The following is a 25326-nucleotide window of genomic DNA, read 5'->3' as shown; positions in this document are numbered from 1 at the left end:
AAGTGATATGAATATTAGTAACTTCTTTGCATGACAAGTAGTTTGTTAACCTAAAAGCGAGGGGAGGACCAGGACTGCTCAAAGGCAATATGGCTTGGAGTTGACGAGATCTTGTTAAGCTGGAACTTGCTCTAACTTCAACCATCTCTTGCTCAAGGTAATTTTGCAAAGAGATATATGACAAACTCAGACATATGGGATCAGTTCAATGGTATGACATAATTTGGACCAACGGTATTAGCAAACACAACTTTTGACTGACTTGTTTGCAGTGTATCACCGACAGCCATATCATGATGGATGCTTTCGGTTGATATCTAGTGTGATTTTCGCATGACCCCTATAGAAGACAGAACTCGTTTGTTTTTCCAATGCAAATGGACTGGAAGTATATGAAGTAATATCTTCGCACAACATGGGATTTGACGTTCTTTAGGAGGTTGATGATGAACTTCAATAGATGATTAGGACTACTAAATGAAAAGACTTGGCGGCGAGCTTCCTCAAGGTATCTTCCTTAGCGACTATCTTTTGCATTTGAATAAAGGGCAATCGCAAATGTTTTCAAAACTAGTCAACCGATATACACATTATTTTGGCTAAGGTGCGTAAAATCCTAAGAGGCAAAGCTTCACTTTATCAAAACTTTAGACCTTCCCAAGCAAATACTGTAGTGCCTACTATGTAGAGGCTTCTTATCTCCATTTTCTCCCTCTAAGCTTCTATACTTCATCTGATCAATGAAACTTAAGTTTTCACCCATAAAGAATAAAGCTAAAGAGCATGTCTTCATATCACATGCTATGGCTAGTAACAATTTTTAGCGGAGGGTTAACGAGGGCAAATAAGGGACTTGAGTGAATCTCTGTTAAACTTTTTAGAAAAAAAAAATCAAACTGAAATTGGGATTCAACCTAAAGTTGTTGGTTTTTAATAATTAGGCATTTGTTTAAACAAAAGTCATTAGGTTAGGTTTTTTTTATAAGTGCACAAGAAATTTTAAAATCAGATTACAAAAGTACAATTGAGTCATCATTTCAAAAGTGTAATCGAGTACTGAAACTTATCAAACTGATGCAATCAAGTTCATTTGTTAGCTCCATCCAAATTGATGAATGGATGATGACGACTTTCCGTTTTTAATGTAATCCGGAGACATGTGGCAACAACCATTAGGCACCTCAGTAGAAAATAGACAAAAATTTTTCAAAATTTCAAAAAAAAAAAAGACAAAAGAAAAGTAGAAAGATAAAAATGAAAAGGAGGCATGAAGAACAGGGATGGCCACGAATGGGGCAGGGCCACCGCCCCACCCTCGCCGGGGAGGCTAAGAGCGGATCAACCAGAACACCACGTCCTGATCATACCCGCCCGTCGGTTCCTCCCAAGCTGACCCACGCCGGCTTTCCCCCCACCCGAAATCGGCCTCGTAAACCTCCCGCCATGAAGAGGCTATTGAACCGGAGTAATCCGCTTCCTCGTCCCCGCACACCTTTCACATGTCCTTCAAGCACTGGTAGGTGCGAGATTCTCCTTCCTCGCCGGCAAATCGCTTGAAGAACTCGACGTTCTGCGTTAGGGGACACTCTCGGAGCGCGCTCGTGAGGGATTGGAGATTCCTCTCCCCTTTGGACCGGCAGACGCAAGACAGCCAGGACTACAAGCCCTGGCATGTGATCGTCGACAGTCACCAGCCATCATTGAGGCCCCGAGGATCTTGTCGGCCCTTTTTTGTGACAATGGGGCGGCATGGCCGCTCCATCCAAACCATTCGCCACCTCTAAGTGAGAGCTTGCATATGGCTTTTCCTTACACATACATACACACATATATATATATGTGTGTATATGTATATGTTTATACATTTATTGTTATTTGCTCTTTTTAAAAGAAAATACTATTGCCTTTTTTATTCTATTAATCTAATTCAAGTAAGATTTAGGGTACAAAATGGGGATTGGGACTAAAGGCGCATCATTTTAGTCCCATACTTCATACCTTAGTTAAAATTAATGGCACGTAGAATACAGAAAATAATAAAAAGTCACTTCACCATCTTGGACATAATTAATGGAGAGACTTGACTGTATCACTTTTGCAAATTCTAGAATCTGATTATATTTTCTTTCTACAATCTTGTTTTTTTTTTTTTTTTCATGCTGTATTAAGTGTTGTGTGTCAATATTAGAAAGTATCAAACCCTAGCATATACGTCTCTCTCTCTCTCTCCTAAGAGGAAGCAATCACCACCTCTATTTAAAGGATCAACTAGCCCGCATTTGTACATTCAAAGAATTCCATTCCTTACGATCCTCTTCCGAAACCCCATCAGCATCATCATCTCCTTCGAAAACAAGCTCCAGTAATATGAAGACTCCGATGTTTTTCACTCTTCTCTCGTTCGCTCAGATTCTTCTCATTGCCATCCCCCCGCTCGGATCCGCCGACCTCGTGAGCTGCACGTGCAAGAAGACACCATACGCCATATTATGTGCCACGGCTCTCCGGTTTGACCCCCGGAGCTCCACCGCCGACACCAAAACTCTAGGCCTGATCATGGTTGACAAGGTCGAAGCGCACGCCAAGTCGACGTTGACCACAATCAAGCACTTGCGTGGTAAAGCCCCCCACCCGAGGACAAAGCAAGCATTGACCTCTTGCGAGCAGTCGTACAGAATCATCCTAAGCGCAATGGTGCCACCGAGCAAGGAAGGTTTGACGAAAGGCGACTACAAGTTCGCTGTGGAGTACATGAATGCCGCGGCAAACGACGCACCGGAGTGCGAAGCAGGCTTCGGAGGCTCGAAGTCACTGTTAAATATGTCTCGAGTTTAAAATTGTTATTGGCACCACAAGACAAAATATGGGGACCACGTTTGATCATTACTCAAGATTTTGGTCTGATAGGAAAGAAAGAAGAGCACATGGCTTCTTGAGTAATGGAAGATCAAGATTTGAAAAAGGAGAGAGTGACCCACACATTATTCTTTCCTTTACTCCTCCTCCTCATTGTCGTTCATAAAAGAAGAAAAAGGTAGGGTTTTGCTTTCCTCCCTTTTCTTGAACCTACAGAAGCCATATAAAGAGAAAGAAAAGGGGGAGGACCTATAGTGAAAGTGAGCCGCACAAAGAAGTGAAGAACAAGTAGAGAAAAGCCGCGCGAGAGCAAGAGACGTTCCGGTTTCTTGGCCGTGCGCGAGCTGTTGCTTGGGCTTGAACACGCGGACGGATTTGTGCTTCGTGAGCTTTATATTTTGTTATATCCAATTAAGTTGTTTATTTGTAAACACTTTGGGTTTGGGTATAATCTAGGTGCGGGAAACACGAGCGTATTGAGCGATTGTAATTCCGATTCTCCGATTATAGTGGATTATTCTTCTTTGGCTCTCCCGTGGATGTAGGTACCGATATTCGGACCGAACCACGTAATTCCTGGTGTCATTTATCGTTCCTCGTTATTTCTCGTGGCTTTTCGCATTGATTTATTTGCAAGATCCGGGTTAGTTTCCGCACGTTATATTACAACAATTGGTATCAGAGCACCAGATTCGGATATTCTAGATTGTGATTTGGGGCTTTTGCTTGTCTGATTATTATCTGGATATCCTGTGATTGCAATTATGTCTGGAGTGAAAGCTGAAATTGAGAAGTTTAACGGGAGGAACAACTTTGGGTTATGGAGTCTCAAGATGGAGGCGATATTGACAACTCAAGGTTTAGCGGAAGCATTGGAGGGCAAGGCTGAGTTGCCCGAAACGATGACAGAATCTTGAAAAGGATGTGGTAATGAGGAAAGCTAGAAGTTTAATCCTCGTTGAATTTATCGGATGAAGTGTTAATAGAGGTTGGTGAGGAGAAGGATACCACAGCAATGTGGGCAAAACTTCGGGCGCTCTATATAACGAAGGGTTTGAACAATCGCTTATACATGTTGAAGAGGATGTTCCGGTTCGGATATACTGAAGGTACGTCTATCAGAACCCATCTAGATGAATTTAATAAACTCATGATGGATTTGAAGAATGTCGGTAAGACACTTGATGATGAAGAGCGGGGCATGATGTTGTTAGCTTCCCTACCGAGTCATGGGAGCACTTTGCGATTCAGCATTGCGGGGGCGTACTACGATTACCTCGGAAGAGGTAAAGTCCGCCTTATTTTCTAAAGAGTGGCGGAGAAAGTTGCGAGATGACGATCTAGCGCAGGATGTAGCGCGTGGACTAGTGATTCGGGGTAGAGAGCAACAGCGAGGGTCCAAGTGCAGCAGAGGTAAAAGCAGATCTAAGTCACGTCATAGGAAGTCCAAGGGACGCGTGAAGTGCTTTGAGTGTCACGAGGAAGGGCACATCGGGAGAGATTGTCCTAAGTTGAGAAATAGAGGTGATAAGCAGAAAGCCACAACCAGTGTGGCGAATGTTCTTGAAGAGAGCACTAGTGATGCGGAGGCTGTTTTGTGTGTGACCGCGGGTTCATCGGGAGATGAATGGGTGCTAGATTCGGGGTGTTCTTATCATATGACGCCTCATAAGAACTGGTTTACTACTTACCAGACTGCGGATGGTGGTAGAGTTCTATTGGGGAATAACGCAGCTTGCAAGGTTGTGGGGATAGGGACGATTCGGATTCGGATGCACGATGGTGTGGTGCGCACATTGACGGACGTGAGGCATGTACCGGAGCTCAAGAAGAACCTTATTTCTCCGGGGACACTTGATGATATCGGGTGTAAATACACCGCTGAAGGTGGAGTGCTGAAGATCTCTCGAGGTGCTATGACAGTAATGAAAGGGAAGAAAGTGAGTTCTCTCTATCATCTACTGGGAGAGACCGTGACAGGAGCTGCTGCGGTTTCATCAGGTGAGTCAGATTCTGATCTAACTCGTTTATGGCATATGCGTCTAGGGCACATGAGTGAGGCGGGTATGACGATCTTTGAGTGATAGAGGGTTGTTAAAGGGTCGGAAGACAAGTAAGTTAGACTTATGTGAGCACTGCATCTTTGGGAAGCGGCGCGGGATTAAGTTTGCTACGGGTATTCATTCGACCAAGCAACCAGTAGAATATATTCATTCGGACGTCTGGGGCCCGTCTCCTGTTCCTTCGAAAGGAGGTGCTCGTTATATGCTGACATTTATCGACGACTATTCCAGGGAAGGTATGGGTATACTTTCGAAGCACAAATCGATGTGTTTGATCGGTTCAAGAAATTTAAGGCATTGATTGAGAAGCGATCGGATAAACAGATCAAGTGCACGAGAACCGATAATGGCATGGAGTTACGTGGTAAAGATTTTACCGAGTTCTGCGAGAAAGAAGGGATTGTGAGACACCGCACAAGTGCACAGGGACACCACAGCGAGAATGGCGTGGCGAAACGGAAGAACGAGAACTTTACTTGAGCGGGCTCGGAGCATGCTTTCGCATCTTTGGAATAGGCAAGGAATTTTGGGCCGAAGCAGTGAACATGGCCATTACACGATTAATCGATCTCCATCATCTGCTATCGAGTGGAAGACTCCGGAGGAAGTATGGTCGGGAAACACGTTGATTACTCCGGATTACGAATATTCGGATGTCCTGCGTATGCTCATGCGAGTGATGGTAAGCTTGAGCCGAGGTCGAAGAAGTGCATATTTCTGGGTTATGCACATGGGGTGAAAGGCTACCGGCTGTGGTGCACCGATCCCGGATCACCCGGTTTTCTAATCAGCGAGAGATGTGATTTTCGACGAGGCCCGAAATGCTTCGACGAGGAGTTACGAGACACAACCAGCGAGAGCGAGACGGATCATGGTGTTAGTAGTGAGGTGGAGCTTCAGGTGGAGACTCCGGAGACCTCGGAGGTAACAGATGTTGAGGCTGCAGATGAGGCCACGATTCATGAAGTCGGTGATAGTGAACAACCAATACGACCGCAGCATAGTATAGCCGCGGACAGACAGAGAAGGCAAATTAAACCACCGGTACGTTATGCTTATACAGACTTTGCTTATGCTTTGACCGTAGGTGACGAGGTGGAGACAGATGAGCCTTCGTCTTATTCCGAGGCGATGGCTAGTTCCGAGTCGTCGCGGTGGCTAGGGGCTATGAGTGAAGAGATGGAATCACTCCATCGAAATCAGACATGGGAGTTAGTTAAAGTACCAAAGAGCCAGAAGATTGTCGGAAGTAAATGGGTCTACAAACGGAAAGAGGGCATTCCTAGTGTCGAGGCGGCGAGAGATATAAGGCGAGACTTGTTGCGAAGGGGTATACCCAGCGGGAAGGCATTGACTACGGTGAGGTGTTTTCTCCCGTGGTAAGGCATACTTCTATTCGTGTTTTACTTGCCTTAGTTGCTGCACGGGATCTTGAGTTGGAGCGACTTGATGTGAAAACGGCGTTTCTTCACGGTGAGTTGGAGGAGCAAATTTACATGAGGCAGCGGAGGGGATTTGCTATTCCGGGTAAGGAAGATCATGTTTGCTTATTAAAGAAATCTTTATATGGGCTGAAACAATCTCCTAGACAGTGGTATAAGCGGTTTGACGCTTTCATGGCTAGTCGGGACTATTCAAAGAGTCAGATGGATAGCTGTGTTTATTTTAGGAGATTGGAGGACGGGTCTTTGATATATCTGCTATTATATGTTGATGATATGTTGATAGCAACGAAAAATATGTCCGATATTGATGTCTTGAAGAGGCAGTTGAGTACTGAGTTTGAGATGAAAGTTTTAGGTCTTTGCGAAGAAAATATTGGGTATGGAGATTTTGCGTGACAGGAATTGCGGGATTATTACGTCTGTCTCAAAAGAAATATATTGAGAAAATTGTTGCACGTTTTAATATGCGATCGGCGAAGTCTCGTGAGTACACCATTAGCGAAGCACTTTAAACTTTCGGTTAAGTTATCGCCGCAACCGAGGAGGAAGAGGAACATATGTCTCGTGTTCCTTATTCTAGTGCCGTGGGTAGTATTATGTATGCTATGGTATGCACTAGGCCCGATATTTCACAAGCTGTCGGTGTGGTTAGTCGTTATATGAAGCGTCCGGGTAAAACTCATTGGGAAGGCTGTGAAATGGATCCTCGAGATATTTGAAGGGGACATCGGACGTTGGTATAGTATACCGGAGGGACGATAATGGCGAGTGAGACCACTGGTTTTGTGGATTCCGATCATGCGAGGTGACTTGGATGAGTGCGGGTCTTTAGCCGGGTACGTATTTACGCTTGCGGGTGGTGCGGTTAGTTGGAAGGCGTCCTTACGGGACCACGTAGCCTTGTCGTCGGCGAGGCGGAGTACATGGCACCGACCTTTGTAGCGAAAGAGGCGATATGGTTGCAAGGTTTGCTCATGGACTTTGGGTTAGAACAGAAAAGTGTTGATATACACTGTGATAACCAAGGTGCGATTTATCCGGCATATAATCCGGTTTATCACGAGCGAACGAAGCATATCAATATCAGGTACCACTTCATCCGAGATGTCTTAGCGAAGGGTAAGATTGTTGTGAAAAAGATTGCTACAGCAGAGAACCCCGCGGACATGATGACTAAGCCTGTTCCTTTGGCGAAGCTCAAGCTCTGCTTGAGCACTATTAGCGTCTGTAGAGAGTGAGCGCCCGTGGGGGCGTTGGGAGAGCAGCATGGATGATGAGCATTATTAACTTGGCTTCAAACATCGAGCCAAGGTGGAGAATTGTTAAATATGTCTCGAGTTTAAAATTGTTATTGGCACCACAAGACAAAATATGGGGACCACGTTTGATCATTACTCAAGATTTTGGTCTGATAGGAAAGAAAGAAGAGCACATGGCTTCTTGAGTAATGGAAGATCAAGATTTGAAAAAGGAGAGAGTGACCCACACATTATTCTTTCCTTTACTCCTCCTCCTCATTGTCGTTCATAAAAGAAGAAAAAGGTAGGGTTTTGCTTTCCTCCCTTTTCTTGAACCTACAGAAGCCATATAAAGAGAAAGAAAAGGGGGAGGACCTATAGTGAAAGTGAGCCGCACAAAGAAGTGAAGAACAAGTAGAGAAAAGCCGCGCGAGAGCAAGAGACGTTCTGGTTTCTTGGCCGTGCGCGAGCTGTTGCTTGGGCTTGAACACGCGGACGGATTTGTGCTTCGTGAGCTTTATATTTTGTTATATCCAATTAAGTTGTTTATTTGTAAACACTTTGGGTTTGGGTATAATCTAGGTGCGGGAAACACGAGCGTATTGAGCGATTGTAATTCCGATTCTCCGATTATAGTGGATTATTCTTGCTGGCTCTCCCGTGGATGTAGGTACCGATATTCGGACCGAACCACGTAATTCCTGGTGTCATTTATCGTTCCTCGTTATTTCTCGTGGCTTTTCGCATTGATTTATTTGCAAGATCTGGGTTAGTTTCCGCACGTTATATTACAACAGTCACCAATATCGGATTCGAACAATTATGAGCACAAAGCTGCCACGGTGGCTTCGGCCATTGCCGGTTTGTTGCTGTGAGCATTGAAGATCAGAGAAATGAATCGCTAGATTAGTGAGGGCTGTATAATTAATCTATACCTCGGAAGCAAGATCAAAACCAATCCATAATGTTTCTTGATGAAAGTGCATGTTTTATTCGATGAAACTATGTTAATAGCATCCAATACCAGAACAAACTCATTTGAAAGCTGATCGATATGATAGAGAAAAAGCATACATTATATATTTCCTCCTCAAGTGAACATTTTCACCCTTTTGATCATCACTAGCTACTTGAAGTTCATTAAATTAAATTTAGATTCTTGTCAGTAATTTTTCCTTAATTGAGGATTAGATTTTTCCTCTCATCTATCGGATATTAGATAAATGCATTAATGCATATTTCCATGATCAAGCGCCTCCACTCTACCTAATAGATAGATGAGTGGACAAATCACAAAAAGTTAGGCCTCTCGGAAGAGTACTTGGTGCATGGGATGGATCTTGTAATCTAGACACTGAGGAGAAACAAGCAAATCGGAGGTAAGAGTGTTAAAAAAAGATAAGAGTTGGTTTGAATACATGTTAATTAAACAACTTAATTGGTCAGTTCACTCGATGTTCAATCATGATACAATAGGTGATTTCTGGTTTCAATGCGTAAGCACGTCCGTGAGGGGCGAACAGAATAATTTGGTAGGCTTCGAATGGACCAACTCAAAAGTTATATCAATTTTCGAGCAAGATTTAATCAGTTCATTTTGTTTTATCAAAATAATGAACAATGTCACCTTCATGGTGGCAGCAATATCACCTCCATAGTGGCGCCAACGCGCAATAGATAAAGATAAAGTGATTGAGCAATCACCTCCGTAAAATTATAGATTTTTGGGATTTTAACCTGTCATTGGTAATTAAACTCTTAGATAATTTTCCTTTGATCAGGCCAGAGTCTATTTTAATTTGGATCGATGCTTTTCGTTCATGCTGAGTGCAATCTGAACTGTCCAACTCACCGTGATCATATCCCTGACACTTCTACCAAATACCCCACCAAAGACATTAAGAAAATACTATTCTTTTGATTAAGTAGAGACATCAATAAAGACCTAATCTTTTGATTATCCTACAAAAGAATCATTGATGGGATCAAAGGGAAGACTTAGAAGCGCCCATCCTCAAAATTACCAGGAACCCATACCTGTGTTAGAGCTTGATTGCTTCGAAATTATGGATCAGCCCGTGAATCCGCCTATGATGGATCGCGCTCAATAACTTTTTCAAATGTACGAAACATTTCATGCCATGGATCTGAAGCTGGGCAGAGTTGAGCATAAACGATTAGCCACGTGAGTACAATTTATTTAGTTTAGAAATCTTTTTTTTTTTTGGGCTCTGACTCATATTGATCAAGACTAGCTACCCTTCTTCAATGATTGAAGAGTGACCTGATTAATAGGTTATGATATCCTAAATTCGAACATTGAACTCGGTTAACCCGCTTTGAATCTCTGGTCGATCTATTCGTCGCTCAATGCGCACAAAAAGTTGCAAAGTCGGCAACAAGTCATGCCAATTTTTGTCATCTTCAATGATTGAAAGGAATTAAAGAAAGGATCGATTTTTGTATTTTATGGTTTGTTGAATAGACCATGGCCAAGTGTCGCAGTGCCAGCCCCGTTTACACTTGAAACTGTAGACATACTTTCATTAAAGTGAAAAGAACTTGAAGAACTTCAATCCCTCCAAAACTATGATTGTAATAGCAATAGTAACGACAAAGGGACACTAACTCCATAATGTTGAAGATATTGTATGTGTCAATATCTAAAGTTTGAAGAGTCTCCTACCAAATTTTAGAGAGAAGGACAACTTCAACACTACGATTTTTTCAAAAGATACATGAAGATATTAGAATGCAGATTGAACTGAGGTTGTTACTAAGAATTTCTCGGAAATTAAGATGCATTTTTGAACAAAAAATTCAAACCCTAACCCGTACCGACACAACTTCACATAAGCTAATTGCTACAAAGTGGAACAGAAGGATGCAATGTGATTGAATTTTAAATAGTGGCACAAAATGCATCCACACGTGCGTTCGTGCGTGCGTACATACATTATATGTATACGTACATACATGGCAAGATGAAAATAGTCAGATTAGCAAAAGCACAAAGCAAGTGCTTTTAAATTAACCCCAAGACAAGTGTGAATTGTGGAAGCAACCCTATGAAGAAAGCGTGCAATGCATGGCAAGCCAAAAATTACCCGCAACTCATGATCATATGCTGTTTTGCTTTTTTACCTATTATGGGATGCCATGCATGACAATGCATTGTTACATATTCTGCAAGACAGGGCCAAAATCTATGTTCTAGATTATGGGTTTCACTTCTTGATGTGTAAGTAAGAAACATCGGAACTTTGATCCTAATCCATCTTTCATCCTCCCATCAATCTTCAACCTCCTCTTTCTGTTTTTCCTTCATCAAGTCAAGCAATGAAGAGCTTCTTCTTCCTTACACCCATCCTTCTCCTCAACCTGATCATTCTATCTCCGAGAACGCCGGCCCTTTCGCTCGAGAAGAGCGTCGGCTTGATCGAGAAGACTTGCAAGAAGACGCCATACCACGATCTATGCGTCTCGTCCCTGAGATCGAGTCCTGGCAGCTCCAACGCGACCGTCCATGACCTAGCCGGCACGATACTGAACTTGACCTTGGCGAACACGACCAACATGTTGAGTTACATAGAGGCACTGATCGATCAGACGGAGGACCCGCAGCTGGAGAGGCCGTTGGACTATTGCGCCGAGCTGTACATACCAGTCGTGGAGTACACACTTCCTCAGGCCATCGTGGCCTTCGACAAGGCTCGGTACAGATTCGCGGGGTACGGAGTGTCGGACGCAGGGGACCAGGCCGACAAATGCGAGAAGGAGTTCTCCAAATCGATGGCCTCGCCGTTGGGCGATAGGAATAAGCTCGTGAGCGAGCTGTGCGACGTGGCTGTGGCTATTATCAAGATGTTGCAGTAAGGTTAAAAATTTGTCCCCATTGATGATGATCTCTCTCTTGCAGCATTCTCTAGAGTTAAGGTGAAACGCGGTATTTTGAGTGACTGGTCTGATTCTTCCGATGATGACGATGATAAAGATGTGTGGGAAGGGAACATAAAATCTTGCTTTGTCCATGATTTTCCCGTGGATTGATAAATGGAGATCATAACATGGCTTACATAGGTTCTCATGTGAAAGACTTCCCTTCAAATTCGATATTACATACGTTCAATTCTTAGTAGATCTAAAATAAGCATCGGTCATTCAGTTAACCCCTTGATGCCAATTGTGCTTGCTGTCATGGATGAGTATCAGAGCATATTCTCAATATATCATAAGACTTCCGTTCTTTAAAAACCGCACTTTTTCAAACCCAAAAAACAAAATATTAACATGTTACTTATGCTGCAATGAAGACCAAGAATAGCTTCCTGAAAGTAGGGATCTTTGATTTTCCTTGGTGCCATAGCCAAATCATGAGTCAGGACCAGTAGCTGCTACTTTGAAGAGAAGTTCTGTTGACCAATGGAACCAGTTCGTTTGTGGCCGTAGGACTAAGTAAATCACACTGTTCCAATCATCAGCACGCTCCAAATGCTGTTGCTTAAAATGATTTCGAGGGCTATTGAGCTCGAGTGTCAGTTTCCAGGTACTGGATACATTGTCAAGGTCGAATCATCCGAGACCGGGGCAGGACCGAGGTCAGGTTATGAGGAGATTGGTATCGTGCCGGGAGGAGAATGCGAACATTAATTCCAGAATAAGGGAATATAGTGAAGAAACCCACTTAGGAGAATCCGGTGCGGTGCTTGGAAACTGATCTACAATACCAACATCGGGTCATAAGAGTTTTCACAACTTAAATCACACTGCACCTCTCATCAAAACCTCAGAAGGAAGGATAGATCATAGATTTGTCAGTGCCCTATTTGAATGTTGGCCACCTAAGTGAACCAGCAAACATGAAATCAGTAACATCATTGGTCAAGACCATCCATTGTCAATCTCACCATCATACCAAACTCAAACATGTGATGCATTAAATCCCTCAGGATCTCCAATATTTACATCCAGGGTTGACTGTATCAAGAAATCACAAAACAATCTTGCAACTTCAGAGAAGAGAGTTGAAACAGATTGAACCCCCTGATCTTGATTTTAAGGAATCCAATTCAGACATGACCAAGTGGGCTTGGATCTAGCAACAGAGATCCCTTTCAAAAGAAGTAACTTGCACACACGTGAGGCCATGTGCTGGAAGTTTCTTCAACATGATGAACACAATCAAAGGCTCTGACTGCTCACGCTATCATGCCCACATGAAGAACACTCTCTCCTACTTACATCAAACCCGAAAGGGTTACAAAATTGTATTGAAACGAAAGCGAGCAGTGACAAAGCTGACTGCCTTCTTTCCGCAACAGTTACAGCACTGTCAAACACAGCCGAGAACCCACGTACAAGTAGCCACAAGAAGTTACAACATCCGAAGCTAGCGAGCTCTTCTCTGCATTTCTTTCTTCAAATTACAAGGTATCTCGGTTCTATCTTATGTGACAAACAATGAAACAGATCTCATATATGCAATGGAAGAAAACTAATTATTCCACGAACATTTCGAGACAACAGCTCGAAAAATTATCTCCAACGAGCTGCTAGAGTGGCAACCAATGCAAAGACAGAGCATCCCGCAACAAATAAACATCTAATGTGCAAGATAATTAACTCACTCCCCCAACTTCGAAGAGTATACAAAAGGGGATAAATTACCCAGCAAGATAGTTTGTAGTAGCCACCTGTACAGGTCATATAAGATCGCAATAGAACAGTCCAAATCATCCAGCAACTCTACCCAGCTTTCCCTCTGCACTCGACCCAGCAACCTCCTCCACCAAACTGCGCAGATAATCGAGGAGCGTCATTTTTTTTTTCCCAAACTAATAGCAATTAACATTGTCAAGAGAAAGAAACCGAAAGAAAAGGAACCCACAGGGGAGAACCGTGTGCGGGTCCATTCATGTGAGTGATATACGGATTTTGGTTGTACTGAACCGATATTAGACCTCCCAGTGGTGATCCTGCTGACTCTGGAGAGCCTTCAAAGGTTGCCACTGAGGATTTTGTACTAGGTGCAATTCCTGCAAGGGCAATGACTGCATCTTGATAATACTGCGACTTACGAACAACATAAACAATCAAACTGCTTCAGAAAACAATGTTGAAATCTAACTATCGCCATATTGTGTCTATTCAGGATAAAACACTTGCAAAGAACTAGTCCATTAGAAAATCACACACAGAGTGTAATATGTTCTGTAACTACTTCGCACCCCTATTAATACGCACAAATTACCAATTTCTCTGAGGAATAATAAGTCTAAGTGAGGAACCATGTCCATTTCTCCAGATGACATTAAAGTAATTCTCTATCTAAATAAGCAAAAAAGCAGGGAAATCGGTGAAACACTTTCAACTACACAAAATTAATTACCAGCGGCATATGTCGCCTCTTTATTATCTAATCTCGGTTTGAGCAATAACCAATTTCGCAGGAAACTCTAAGCCATTAACACAAAATCAAAGTAACATTACCCTGAAACAGTATCACGAGCAAGAAAAGAACAGTGAACACCATGGCAATCACACTTTTCTGAGAAGACGATGATGCCCTGGCCATTTTTGCCTTCTTCAAGGCCTTCATCCGCTCGATCCTAGCACGCTTCAACATCGCAAGTTGAGCAATCTCTTTAATCAGCTTTTGATCTGCGGAATCTAGCGATGGACCTCTTGGGGGCCGGGGAGGCTTGGGGGCCTTTTTGTTGCTAGTTTTTTTCCTCTTTTCCTTCTGTGCACTTCCTGGGCTCTTTTCTCCGACTAACTTAGCCATATTCCTCGCATCAACGCCATCCGAGTTCAGTATGTTGACATAAAAACCGACACCATCTTCATCTTTCACCGGACTATCATTAAGCCTCCCATAGACCTCACTAACTAACTTCACTTCTCTTTTGGTAGCAGAAGTAGAATCTTCGCTCGAACCTTCTTCACTACAATTACTACCGACTTCAAGATCAATATCAAAATCCCTCTCTGTGTATTCCATTACAACCCCCAATCTGACACCTTTTCTCCTATAAAGATTTAAAGGAGTTCACAACAACGGCAAAGGCCTAATAACAGCTGGAATCTAATAACTAAGCTCTAAAACTCAGACCCGATTCAGCGAGATTGCTTCGCCAGAGATACATAACATGTCAAAGCAAGCAACTTTAGCAGACATTTGAAACTTCACGAAGTAAACAACAATGTGGCAATTTAACTTGCAAAAGAGGCTATGACATGACTTCAAACAACCCCAGACTTGCTTTGCAAGATAGAGAGTGACTTTCTCTAGAAGTCAAACAAGACACTGAACCCCTTTTTCACCTCAAATCAAAATATATGTGATCTTTGCCTATTTTGGAATTGCAATCCCGACTTCAATCACGACCTGCAAGTTTTTAGCAATAAACATCAATAATTATTCCCAAAAAGAGGAACTTTGAGCCGAAAATCAGCAGACGAAGGGAAAGTTTCAAACTTCGGGCCCGAAAAACAGCCTCTAAAGGAAGAAAAATGAAAACCCAAAACGAGTCAATCGCAAAACTTCCACCAGGAAAAAGAGTTCGAAAGGATCGTCCAAACAATCTGAAAAATTTACTCCAAAATCATCAACAAAAACTCGAATGTTTCGAAAACTGCTCGCACAGATCAACAAAATGGACGAAACCAAGCAATGGGGTACCTTTCAGAGGAAGCGAATGAAGAGCCCAGATCTTCCACACGGAAGAATGGCGACGATTTATTTCGAAACCTTCCAGCAGCTCCAGCGCGAGAGAAGGAGACGAGAAGGTTCGAGGAGAGGCAGGGAACGAGGAAGAAAATTTAACGGGAAATCCTCAAAAGAAAATTCAAACAAATTGAATAATCGGACAGGATAACGAAAGGAGACTTCATTTTCGAGGTGGCGTCGAAGCAGACGGCGTCTTCCGAGTAAAGAGAGGAGACGGACGGATGCCGTGCAAGAGGTGAAGCCTCACCGACACATGGCATGTTCTGTTCATATATAATTCGTCGCCCCCATTTTTCAAATTTTATTCTTTTTTTTTAAAGTATATCTATAAAAATATGTTATTTGGTTAGAAAAGGGAAAAAAAATTATTATTCATTGAACAAGTCCAATGGAAGAAAATGGAAAATTTCCTCAAAGAACCTGCCATGGAAGTTAATTTCAAAGGGGAATTGCGGTTGTGCGTTATCTAGCAGAGAAAATTGCAATATAAAATAGATACGATTCAATAAAATAAATTATCTCACGAATTTAACTACTTTAATTGACTGTTCAAATTTCAACCGAAAAGAAAAAAAAAATTGACCGTTAAAATGACCCGAATTTTGAAGATTTCATGCTTTGCATGTTCAAAACTTTCGTCTCAACTTTTCAAGCACATATGCAAAAGGAATTTGGTTTCAAGACGCATACCGTATGATAAGTTTTTTTTTTTTTCATGAAATGCTAGATTTGCAAAGAGTTAACTCTTTCACGACCTCGGTGAGAACAAAAGGAACCGACTCTTAAATTTATCGACTCTTATTTGCTTAAAAAGCGAAACTTTGACATGTTTTATATCCGAATTTCTCGAAAAGGCAAAAACACAAATTGGAAGTGTTAGCACTGATTAATTATGCCAAGACTTTATTGATTTGGAGGCAATTTTGTTTATGCTCCATTGTATATGACATTTTTTAGGGAGTGGTAGGACATTATATTGGATATCACGAAAAACCCCAAATCAATACACATATGAGAGATTTTACACCAATTGATTTTTTCACCACCAAAAATGTAAAACAGATATACCTGTGATAAATTTAACATCAGTCAGTTTTTTTTTAAATTTTACTCTCAAATTGTTGGGATGGATTACATGTGACAGTTAACGGGTATATCGGTTTGGGGATTTGCCCTCCGTTTGTCACGGGTATATAAGTTTGGAGTTTTCATGGTATTAGCCAAATTTAACGAAAACTAACGGATGATAAATTTGCTATAAGTGTAGAAGTTTGATGATTTTTTTTGGGTCAAAAAAATTAATTTTGGGTAAATTTGTTACATGTACCAATTTAGGATTTTTCGCCGTATCAACCCTAATATTATATATATAAAGAAGAAATAAAAATAATAATAAAGGAGGAAGCCGGGGATGTCCAGATTAAGTGAACTCAACCAAGCTCTCTCTCATTTTGAATATAATAAACTTTGACCAAAAAAAAAAAAGAACATAATAAATGAATAAACAAATATGATAGTTTTTATTTCTTCTGGGGGGTGGATGGGCCCAACCCAACCACTCTTGCCAATGTGCATGGGATGATGCCCCAAGGATCTCAAATTGATGCTCAAACCAACTTAATCAAAGGCTTCGCAATGGCTTGTTTGGTGGGGGACACGTCATGAATGGGAAGCAAATGGGAGGCCCCAAAAATCTTATTAACAATCTAGCCAAACTGAAAAAAAAAAAAAAAAGAAATTATAATCTAATTTTCTCCATTTTCTATTTTAACAAAAGTCGAAAAAAGGCGTAAAAGAAAATACGACAAATGTATAAAAATCTCCTCTGTATAATAGCCCCCACAATAATTTAGGAAGGTGGTGGAACAAGACCACGTGCGTCTTGATCTACGAAAATCAAGGCATGGCGGGGCCAAAATTGCTCATCAAGATCATGATGGCCCTCACCCTCCTCAACCATCAATAAATTTGATGCCCATCTTTTCGTCGAGATTTAAATTATTTTCTTTAATTTACCTGTAATCTAATTTGAAAATTATATTATGTATTATTTTCTGAATTTTCACCCGTTTGGGTCGCCGGGAAAACACTCTGTATGCATGAATTACATTTTTTCGATTTGGCGGATAAGTCATTGTTTTTGCTTAAAAGAGCCATCCAAACATAACAAAACCTCCAAATAGATGTTGACATCTTTTATTCAATCTAAGAGTCCGGTCGAGAAACTCCCAAAAGTCCAACTTGGAAATGCGTCCCTAAATACTTTTAGTTCAATACCAGCAAGAGGAACGCTAGAAATTGAAGATGGCAGCTCCGCTTGACGGCTTGGAGGCGAATAGGTAGAGGCCGAGATCGTTCTTGTTGATCACTCCCCGATCGATTCTTGATTGGTAGAAGCGCTCCTGAGGAGATTTTTTCGAATGCGATGTCAAATTCGACGGTTCCTATTTTCCGACAGCAAGTCGAGTTTCGACGCGAAAATAAAACTGGGTCGTACCTTCAGATTGAGGATGAACTGTGGGACGATGCTCTCTTTGACGAGAGCGACTGCGCATCCACCCCATCCAGCTCCGGTAAGCCTCGCGCCTAGAGCGTCATTGTCGCGACAAGCCTTCACGAGCTCCTCCAATTCAGGGCAGCTAATTACAGGACAAAGGAAGATACGAAAACAGTCACAGAACATAAAACAGACACTATGCTCATCTTGGGTGCCACTACGAAGCAAGGGGAGGGCGAGCTTCGCCACGTGATGTCCATCGTGTTACTGACAGTGCTCTACATCGCAGATATGGTTCACCTAGTTCGTTTTTCAGTCGAGCACATTGACGCCATCGGCTCACATTTTGTTCTTAGATCTGACTAGGGCCTCCATTATCCGCCGATTTTACTCCATCTAATTGGCGTGCCCTTGTTGCTTAATTGAAGCAACCGATCACTACCAAGCAGAGTCCCTACTTGTCGAAGCAAGGCACTAGCGGAAGCATATAGTAGCCTGTACATATTGAGCCGCCCAACAAAGGTAAATGATGCTTTTGCAGCCTATGATGGTGACTTGTGCCAAGTACATTCAAAGGTTTCGTACTTCTGAGCATGTGGACAAGCATGTGATGCATGTGAGCTTGAGCTGAACCGATCTAAAAGTAGGACATAAAGATGTACCTGCACTCGTACAAAACGCTGCAGCTGTAGTGGCTCTCATTCATGAGGTCACCAAGCTTCTTTAGCATATCATCATCACTGGTGGAAAAAAAAAAACAATGACACATTTCAGGAAGTAGGGGAAAATAGTACTAGATTGAACAAGGTTCTTCACGCTGCACACATGTTTTTGCGCTTCATCTCCCAGGATATCATTGATCATGCGGGCAGTGAACATTTGAAGGAAAAAGAGCTGTTGGCGACTGTAAAAACTGACCTTAAATCAGAATATACCGTGTCCTTGAAAGCATACACTCTCTTGGCTTCAGAATACACATGAGATGCTCTCTACAACAAGGATTGGGATTCAATCAGAGAAAATTAGTCCACTGAAGCAACAAGCGGCAATTTCTTCTACGATATACACGGGTCGTTGTGTAATACACCATCTAATTGCAGTGTAGATAACAGGTTACAGATTTCAAATTGTTTCGCAAGTGGAACTCTCAGCAATTGATTAAAATTAGAACATTTTGAAAAAGACCACATTTTCATAGTTTTGAAGTGGGTCAAAGCTCAAACAATCATAATATTTATCCAGCTGTCCGGAAGACATAATGGTAGCACTAAAAATGCTTCAGAAAATGAATACTTCTGCTTAAGCTAAAGATTACAGAAGTACCTGATACAATTTGAAGTGCTTGGCGGCTTCTAACACAGCCAAAGAAGATGGAGAATTGCCTAAAACGGATGGTAGATTTTCCTCAGTAATTATCTCAAGTTCCTCTGCTGTATAAGGTTCCTCATGGAGAAGTTCCTTTCAAAGAGAAAGCAACACAGGAGAGTTATTTGGAAGGTTTACAGTGACTAATCGACTCTCCAATGCTCATCCCTTAAATAGAACAATGGCGAGCAGGAACTAAGAAATTTATAATACACATAAAAGGGAAACCAAGAAGAGATACAACCAAATACCTTAACCGCAACAACAGGATCAGAAGAACCATGTTCACTGGCAAATGATACACACAACCCTTCTACATCAGAAAGAGTTTTAACTTTTGATATGGCCTCCTGTGGTTTCATTCCACGCTTTATCCCGAGAACAATCTGCAGAAGAAGTTAGGAGATCATAGTGAACTTGGCAGACAAAAGATATACTGCAATTCTAATATCACAGTTCAACTTATGAAGGGTCGCCCAATCTTCCACAGCCACACATGGCTAATAAAAAGTATTAGATATGCGAACACTCATGAAAAGAATATCATATGCTAAGGACCTTACACAAACAATCAAATAAAGAAAAAACCTACCGCTGCTAATCGACACTCCACCACTCTATTATTGTAGTTAGTTGCAGCAGTGACAGCCTTCTGCGATTCCGCCAGGGAATGAGCTATTACAAATGTTCCACCGGCAGGAAGTTGAACATCGGTTGCTTGAATAGGGTTGAAATCAATGAGCTCAGCAAATCCAGGTTTAGCCATCACGGATATGGCCTGACAACAAAATAATGTATTAGTCTTCACTGTGAATCTAATGCGAAAAACGCATAGCTGCCATTTAGAGGCACGAAAATAAGAGAACTACATGAACTAAGAGAAGTCAGTTTTTTCCTAAATAAATTCACAACAATAGCATTTTCCAGTAGAATCCTATGCAGCAACTCCCAGTCTCAGACTAAGTTCCTACAGAGAACCTTACAGTTTATATGAGAGATACTGTCCCCCAAGTTGAAGTGATTTAGTGGGTTACAGGGAAACCAAATTGGACCATAAAGAGCAACCAATGCAACATCACAGGACAACAATGACCCTCTGTATAATTATTATTACAAAATTTTCAGTAATAAAAAGCCATAAATTGAATTGTAGCTCAGTCCAAGCTTAACTGGCCCAGAATTTATAGCTAAAAATTGTTCCAAAGTCACACAAAACATTATCCCAAAACCTTCAGAAGCATGACGAATTGACAACATCTAAAAGCTAGCATGATTCCCAAGGTCAGCAACTTGCAATTTAGATGAAAACCATATAATCTTGATAGATTAAAGATTGACGAAGATGCAAAAGTTGAACTTGCAATGAAAATTGAGGACTATCTGAATGATTACTAACCTGATCCATTCCACCAGACTGAGTTCCAATATGTCGTTCACACTCGCATGTCAATTGAGCAACTTCTTTCTGATACACAAGAGGAGATGTAGTGAATGCCCCAAACACCCAAACAAAATGCCTAATCATAGGGGGAGTATGGCATGAGAAGTATCTGAGCTGACTGATCATCATTTAACAAAATTCACGAACTGTAGTTGATAACCCAATATTTTTCTTGAAAGATGCAAGAAACGAATCCTTGAGAAATGACACCATTATTGCAACATGATTCAAGAACAGGTCGACGTCAGCATGCTCTGATAATGAGTAGAATTTATATACTAAGAACATACTACTCGCATGAACTCTAGGAAATAGAGACCATTAAGAGATTCGGTGAACAACGAGCGCTACCTTGGGAAAGTTTGCCCCATGAACTGCCATAATAGCAATTGTAGAAGAACAAACAAATGCTGCAGAGCTTGAAAGTCCAGAGCCTGGAAAACAGATCACATATCCATGCCAATCGGTTAGACCTCAATGCAAAAATGCAGAAGTTAATTTCAACCAACACGAATTGGTTAGACCTCAATAAAACTGCACAAATTACTTCCAAACGATAACATCTGTTCTAAAAGAAAGAAGAAGCCCAAAGCAATGAAAATCACACCAGCTGGAACTGTTCCATCAATGACAACATCAAGTGACACTGGCGCACCAACATCTAGTCCTTTTGACTTTGCAAATTCATAAAAACCTTTGTACCTGTGAACAAAAAAAATTGTTGTTTCAACAACCGCCCTCAAAACAGTAGCAGCATTAAATGATTATCCAAACTGATTTGTCACTCGAATAAAAAAAAAATAGACTCCAACTAAAAGTTAGAACAATAACTAACTATGCCAGCAAAATCACAGCCACAGGTGGGAAATGAAGGGGAGAAAGACTTCGATTCTCACCCACAGATGAAGTAATGGCCCCATCTGTGATTCTTCAAATCAAGTTCCTGCAAATTGAAGCAATTTCATGAAGGGACCACAAAAGTAGAAATTCGACAGAATGCATCCAATCTCATAATGAGTTAAAATTTTCCTTGAGAAATACAAGTCTTGCTCACAATAATCAAGAATTAAATCTAGTGTTGTATCGAGGAATCTCTCTCCATCTCCCATACACGCGATTTGTAATAAAAAAAGGGAAAAGAAAAAACTCAGAACTAATCCAGCTAAGCTTACCAACTCACCAGCATATCCATAAGCCAAAATGATGAAACAAAAACTCAAACGTAACCGAAGAATTTGACTGCATATCAAGGCCAAAAGTACCTGCTCGGGATCAGCAGGATAACTGCACATTGTGTACTTGTCATCGACATTCCCAATACGAAGAACCTGCTCTGCCTTTCCAGAATCGTACTTGCGAATCGCGACGATCGTGTCTTGCCGTATCGCCATCGGCAACACCGAATAACCCTCGTAATCAATGTGTTCCCCAATCAAATTCACTCTACCTGCACACAGTCAACTCCATTGACGACAACGACGACGACGACGACAAGCGAGACCCAACAATCAAAACCCAATCTTTCCCAACACCCACTACTCCACAACGACAGGGCACGCCAAAAATACCTGGAGATCGCGCAAATACTTCGGGAGGATGACCGAAGGCCTCGACGAACTTGGCCTTGAGCCTGTCGAACCGCAGCTGCGCTTCCTCCAACTGAGAGCCATCGCCGTACACGGGCTCGAGCTCGGAGTACACCGGAATGGGAAGATCCTCGTGCTTCGCCATTTTGGAGTTTTGGATGATTGATGATCGGCGAAGGAAGATGGCAGAACGGGTATGAAAAATCGGAGAGAAGCCGAGAGAGACAAAAAGGATAATGTAAAGGTTAAATCAGGCGTGATTTATGTATATTTAAACGAGCTCCTTTTTTTGGATAACTTAAAAATAAATAACGAAAATTATTTTATTGCTTTGCAAAATAATTTTGGATGATTGATGATAAAAACACTTAGAGACCGAAATGAGAAGGGCAAAAAAGGATAATATAAAGGTAGAGTGAGGTGTCGCGAAAGCCTATCTATATTTAACGAGTTCCATCTTTAGATAAATTAAAAAGTAAATAATCTCGCAAATTATTCCTCTTAAAAAATAATTTCGAATAACTGGTTATTGGCGAAGAGAAAGTGTTCGAAAATATGAAAGAAATGAAAGAGGCGACAAGGAGGAAACAAAAGGTAAAATGAGGTATGAGGAGAATAAATTAAAGAGTAAACAATTTCGTTCAATTGTCCGTCTGTAAACAATTTTGGATGATTGATGGCCGATGAGTGGCGAAGGAAGATGGAAGAAAGTAAATAAATTAGAGAGACAAAAAGGATAATATAGAGGTGTTGCGAGGGTTTAGCTATATTTAACGAGTTGCTCCTTTAGATAAATTAAAAAGTAAACAATTTTCATTAATTCCTCGGTTTATCCGAACAGAATCCTTGATGTCATGTCAACGGATTTTATTGTTGATTATATGATTACATCGCTGTCATTTATTATTTAGTGTAATGTCTTAGTCTTAAGTGCAACAATTCTTTTTCTTTTTTATCAGAAAGTTCAACAATTTAGATGTAACTTTTTGTTTAGGGTTAAAGAAGTTTTGCTAGCCCTTATTAGGTAATTTATTTCCAAGTATTTGTTAGTACATTTTGCGGCAATAAAGAAGGTTTTTCTCATTTTATTTAATTATTCGGGAATAAATCTTTTAGAAGAAAGAGCAAATCTTAATCGTGATTTTGTCAATGTACTATCTTAAATTGATTTTCATATCCCATTAGATATTAACAGGAGTGCATCGGGTCTATATTTCGAATTGAAATATTTAAACTTTTAGATTTGGATTTCGATATAAAGGAATCACTAGAAATTGATTTTTTGAAACCGGGTTGGCCAAGCATTCAATTGTATTCTGGTCAAACTTAGGGTTTTTTGTGCCGATGTGATTCGGAGCTCCCTCGTGTTTATAAGTTGAAATCCCTCAATCATTTTTCGCTATGCTATGAGTGGTGCAATGACAACATGCTCGCTTAAACAAGTAATGATTATAAGATGACATAGATTAAACGTTTCGATAATGAATGTAAAACTCACCGTAACAATGCCAATTGAATTGAAGATTTAGGTTATCAACTCCTACCCTTTCGCCCACATAAAAAAAATGCTCAATCTTTTCATATAGATGGAATACTTTTCAAGTCGAAAGAATTTCTGACCAAAAAAAAAAAAAAGTCGAAAGAATTAATAATAATAGAAAAAAAAAGTAAAAAGACATTTGACAAAGGTAAAAGAAATTATACATATCTTCAATATCTACGGTTATGGATATATACCCCCACAACAAAAGGTGTTAATTGGCTGGAGAGAGATACGGGAAGAGGTCTCAGCATGCCGAAGGCGAAATTGCAGAACTCGAAACAACGGCGGGCAAAATCGCGAGAATCCAATAGTTCAGGGGGCGAATTGCAATTAGCAGAAGTACTAGTACACGTGTGGGGACGGAGAGGGAGTGATGGGGGGAGGACGAATCGTGCGGCGCACGTGTTGAGAATAAAACTAAAGGCACGTGACTTTCACCAAGTTCGAAGCACTTTTTTGGATCCAATGAAACGTGTCGTTTTTGTCATGTCTTGAGGACCACTACGTGGAAAAGGAATCGTCGTTTTGTGCGCGATTCCGGTGTCGTGTCATCTGACAGATTTTTACATTATCGTTTGCTGTTGTGCACGAGAATTGGACAAAGTGCAAAAAGATTCTTTCGCTGTAGTTGTCAACTTTCCCTTTTTTTTATTTTTTTTTTTTTTTGGTCGGACTGTAATTGTGAAATTTCCACCTAAGCGCGTCTTGGTTTTCGCAATAAAAAATAAACGGGACCTCCAAAAAAAAAAAAAAAAAAAAAAAAAAAAAGGGAGAGCTGAGAATACATCTTGCATGTCTAAAAATTGAAGGAGCGAGCCGAAAATCTCCAAGTTTAAGGTAAGTGACCCTCTTAGGCTCGCACCAGCAAATAAAATGAGCTCGAGACCAATACCAAATACTCATGTATGACAAATGCATATATTAGTGCACCGACTTTGTTAGCATGATATTGGAAACCTCATTCAAACGGTAGCAAATAACGTATTATTTGATGATGCACAAATTTCACATAATACCTCATCAACTTACATGGGGAATATTCATTCATGCTTTGGCCTGGACCATCGACTCAAGAGGCATCTCGAACATTCCCATGGAATTCCAATGCATGTGACACCATGCGGCCTCTAGATCAGCGAGGACAAATATGCCATCGTAAGACTACATGATGATGGTCAACACAAGCTATACAGCCAACTCAGGCCACACTAGCCAACTCATATAATGTATAAATTATAGGACTTTTATGTCTCTTCAACCTTGTAGAGATTCGTCTATAAATGGCAGAACATTCGCTTTTTCCTTTCGTACATGCTCATATAAGGGAATCAGTTGTGATAAAGGTCTTTTTCGCATGGCATCATTCACCTCCATTTCATGATAACATGACAATCGCCATGTGCATCACGATAATTTGCAATTCCTCGAGCAATTAATGATCACCAAATAATTACATGCACTTCAACGTATGACCCCTCCTCTTCTCATCATGCCATCATCAATGTGCTAAAAGCCTTAGTCAGACAGCCAGGTCAAAATCGGTTATTGGGTAGAATTGACCAG

The 25326-nt window shown here is 41.1% G+C and overlaps 4 protein-coding genes across 6 annotated transcripts; 2 read left to right on the top strand and 2 right to left on the bottom strand.

Moving 5' to 3' along the window:
* The first annotated feature begins 2367 nt into the window (after positions 1–2367).
* Positions 2368–2835, top strand: LOC115747762 (cell wall / vacuolar inhibitor of fructosidase 1-like). The gene has a single exon (XM_030684036.2). It carries the CDS (start codon positions 2368–2370, stop codon positions 2833–2835), a length of 468 nt encoding a protein of 155 aa, XP_030539896.2.
* A 7997-nt stretch (positions 2836–10832) lies between these two features.
* LOC115747761 (cell wall / vacuolar inhibitor of fructosidase 1-like) lies at positions 10833–11586 on the top strand. The gene has a single exon (XM_030684035.1). It carries the CDS (start codon positions 10942–10944, stop codon positions 11476–11478), a length of 537 nt encoding a protein of 178 aa, XP_030539895.1. The 5' UTR covers positions 10833–10941; the 3' UTR covers positions 11479–11586.
* Positions 11587–12819: 1233 nt separating this feature from the next.
* On the bottom strand, positions 12820–15560 carry LOC115747760. Of its 3 annotated transcripts, none has more exons than XM_030684033.2 (5): positions 15284–15560; positions 14885–14989; positions 14092–14630; positions 13490–13637; positions 12820–13395 (listed from the first exon to the last, which is right to left on the bottom strand). In XM_030684033.2, exons 3-5 carry the CDS (start codon positions 14600–14602, stop codon positions 13335–13337), a joined length of 720 nt encoding a protein of 239 aa, XP_030539893.1. In that variant the 5' UTR covers positions 14603–14630; positions 14885–14989; positions 15284–15560; the 3' UTR covers positions 12820–13334. The 3 variants fall into 3 exon arrangements, with proteins under 3 accessions (XP_030539893.1, XP_048129300.1, XP_030539892.1); XM_048273343.1 differs by having other exon boundaries at positions 14917–14989; XM_030684032.2 differs by having other exon boundaries at positions 14926–14989.
* A 1935-nt stretch (positions 15561–17495) lies between these two features.
* On the bottom strand, positions 17496–22440 carry LOC115747759 (galactokinase). Its single transcript, XM_030684030.2, has 13 exons — positions 22203–22440; positions 21897–22081; positions 21531–21577; positions 21242–21336; positions 20986–21068; positions 20590–20658; positions 19786–19971; positions 19445–19579; positions 19152–19286; positions 18747–18817; positions 18491–18568; positions 17829–17970; positions 17496–17733 (listed from the first exon to the last, which is right to left on the bottom strand). Exons 1-13 carry the CDS (start codon positions 22363–22365, stop codon positions 17623–17625), a joined length of 1500 nt encoding a protein of 499 aa, XP_030539890.1. The 5' UTR covers positions 22366–22440; the 3' UTR covers positions 17496–17622.
* Between the last annotated feature and the right edge of the window lie 2886 nt (positions 22441–25326).

Source organism: Rhodamnia argentea, chromosome 1 (assembly GCF_020921035.1).
Source record: "Rhodamnia argentea isolate NSW1041297 chromosome 1, ASM2092103v1, whole genome shotgun sequence".
NCBI classification, from domain to species: Eukaryota; Viridiplantae; Streptophyta; class Magnoliopsida; order Myrtales; family Myrtaceae; genus Rhodamnia; species Rhodamnia argentea.
The sequence above is the reverse complement of the archived record's forward strand: the minus strand, read 5'-3'. Positions and strand labels throughout refer to the sequence as shown.

Coding starts and splice junctions, on each gene's coding strand:
- LOC115747761 (XM_030684035.1), top strand. CDS start 10,942: ATGAAGAGCTTCTTCTTCCTTACACCCATCCTTCTCCTCAACCTGATC.
- LOC115747762 (XM_030684036.2), top strand. CDS start 2,368: ATGAAGACTCCGATGTTTTTCACTCTTCTCTCGTTCGCTCAGATTCTT.
- LOC115747759 (XM_030684030.2), bottom strand. CDS start 22,365: ATGGCGAAGCACGAGGATCTTCCCATTCCGGTGTACTCCGAGCTCGAG. Junction 21,337..21,530: donor GGCCATTACTTCATCTGTGG/GTGAGAATCGAA, acceptor TTTTGTTCACAG/GTACAAAGGTTTTTATGAAT. Junction 19,972..20,589: donor AGTCTGGTGGAATGGATCAG/GTTAGTAATCAT, acceptor TTTTGTTGTCAG/GCCATATCCGTGATGGCTAA.
- LOC115747760 (XM_030684033.2), bottom strand. CDS start 14,602: ATGGAATACACAGAGAGGGATTTTGATATTGATCTTGAAGTCGGTAGT. Junction 13,638..14,091: donor GCTCGTGATACTGTTTCAGG/GTAATGTTACTT, acceptor TTGCCCTTGCAG/GAATTGCACCTAGTACAAAA. Junction 13,396..13,489: donor CCCGCACACGGTTCTCCCCT/GTGGGTTCCTTT, acceptor TTATCTGCGCAG/TTTGGTGGAGGAGGTTGCTG.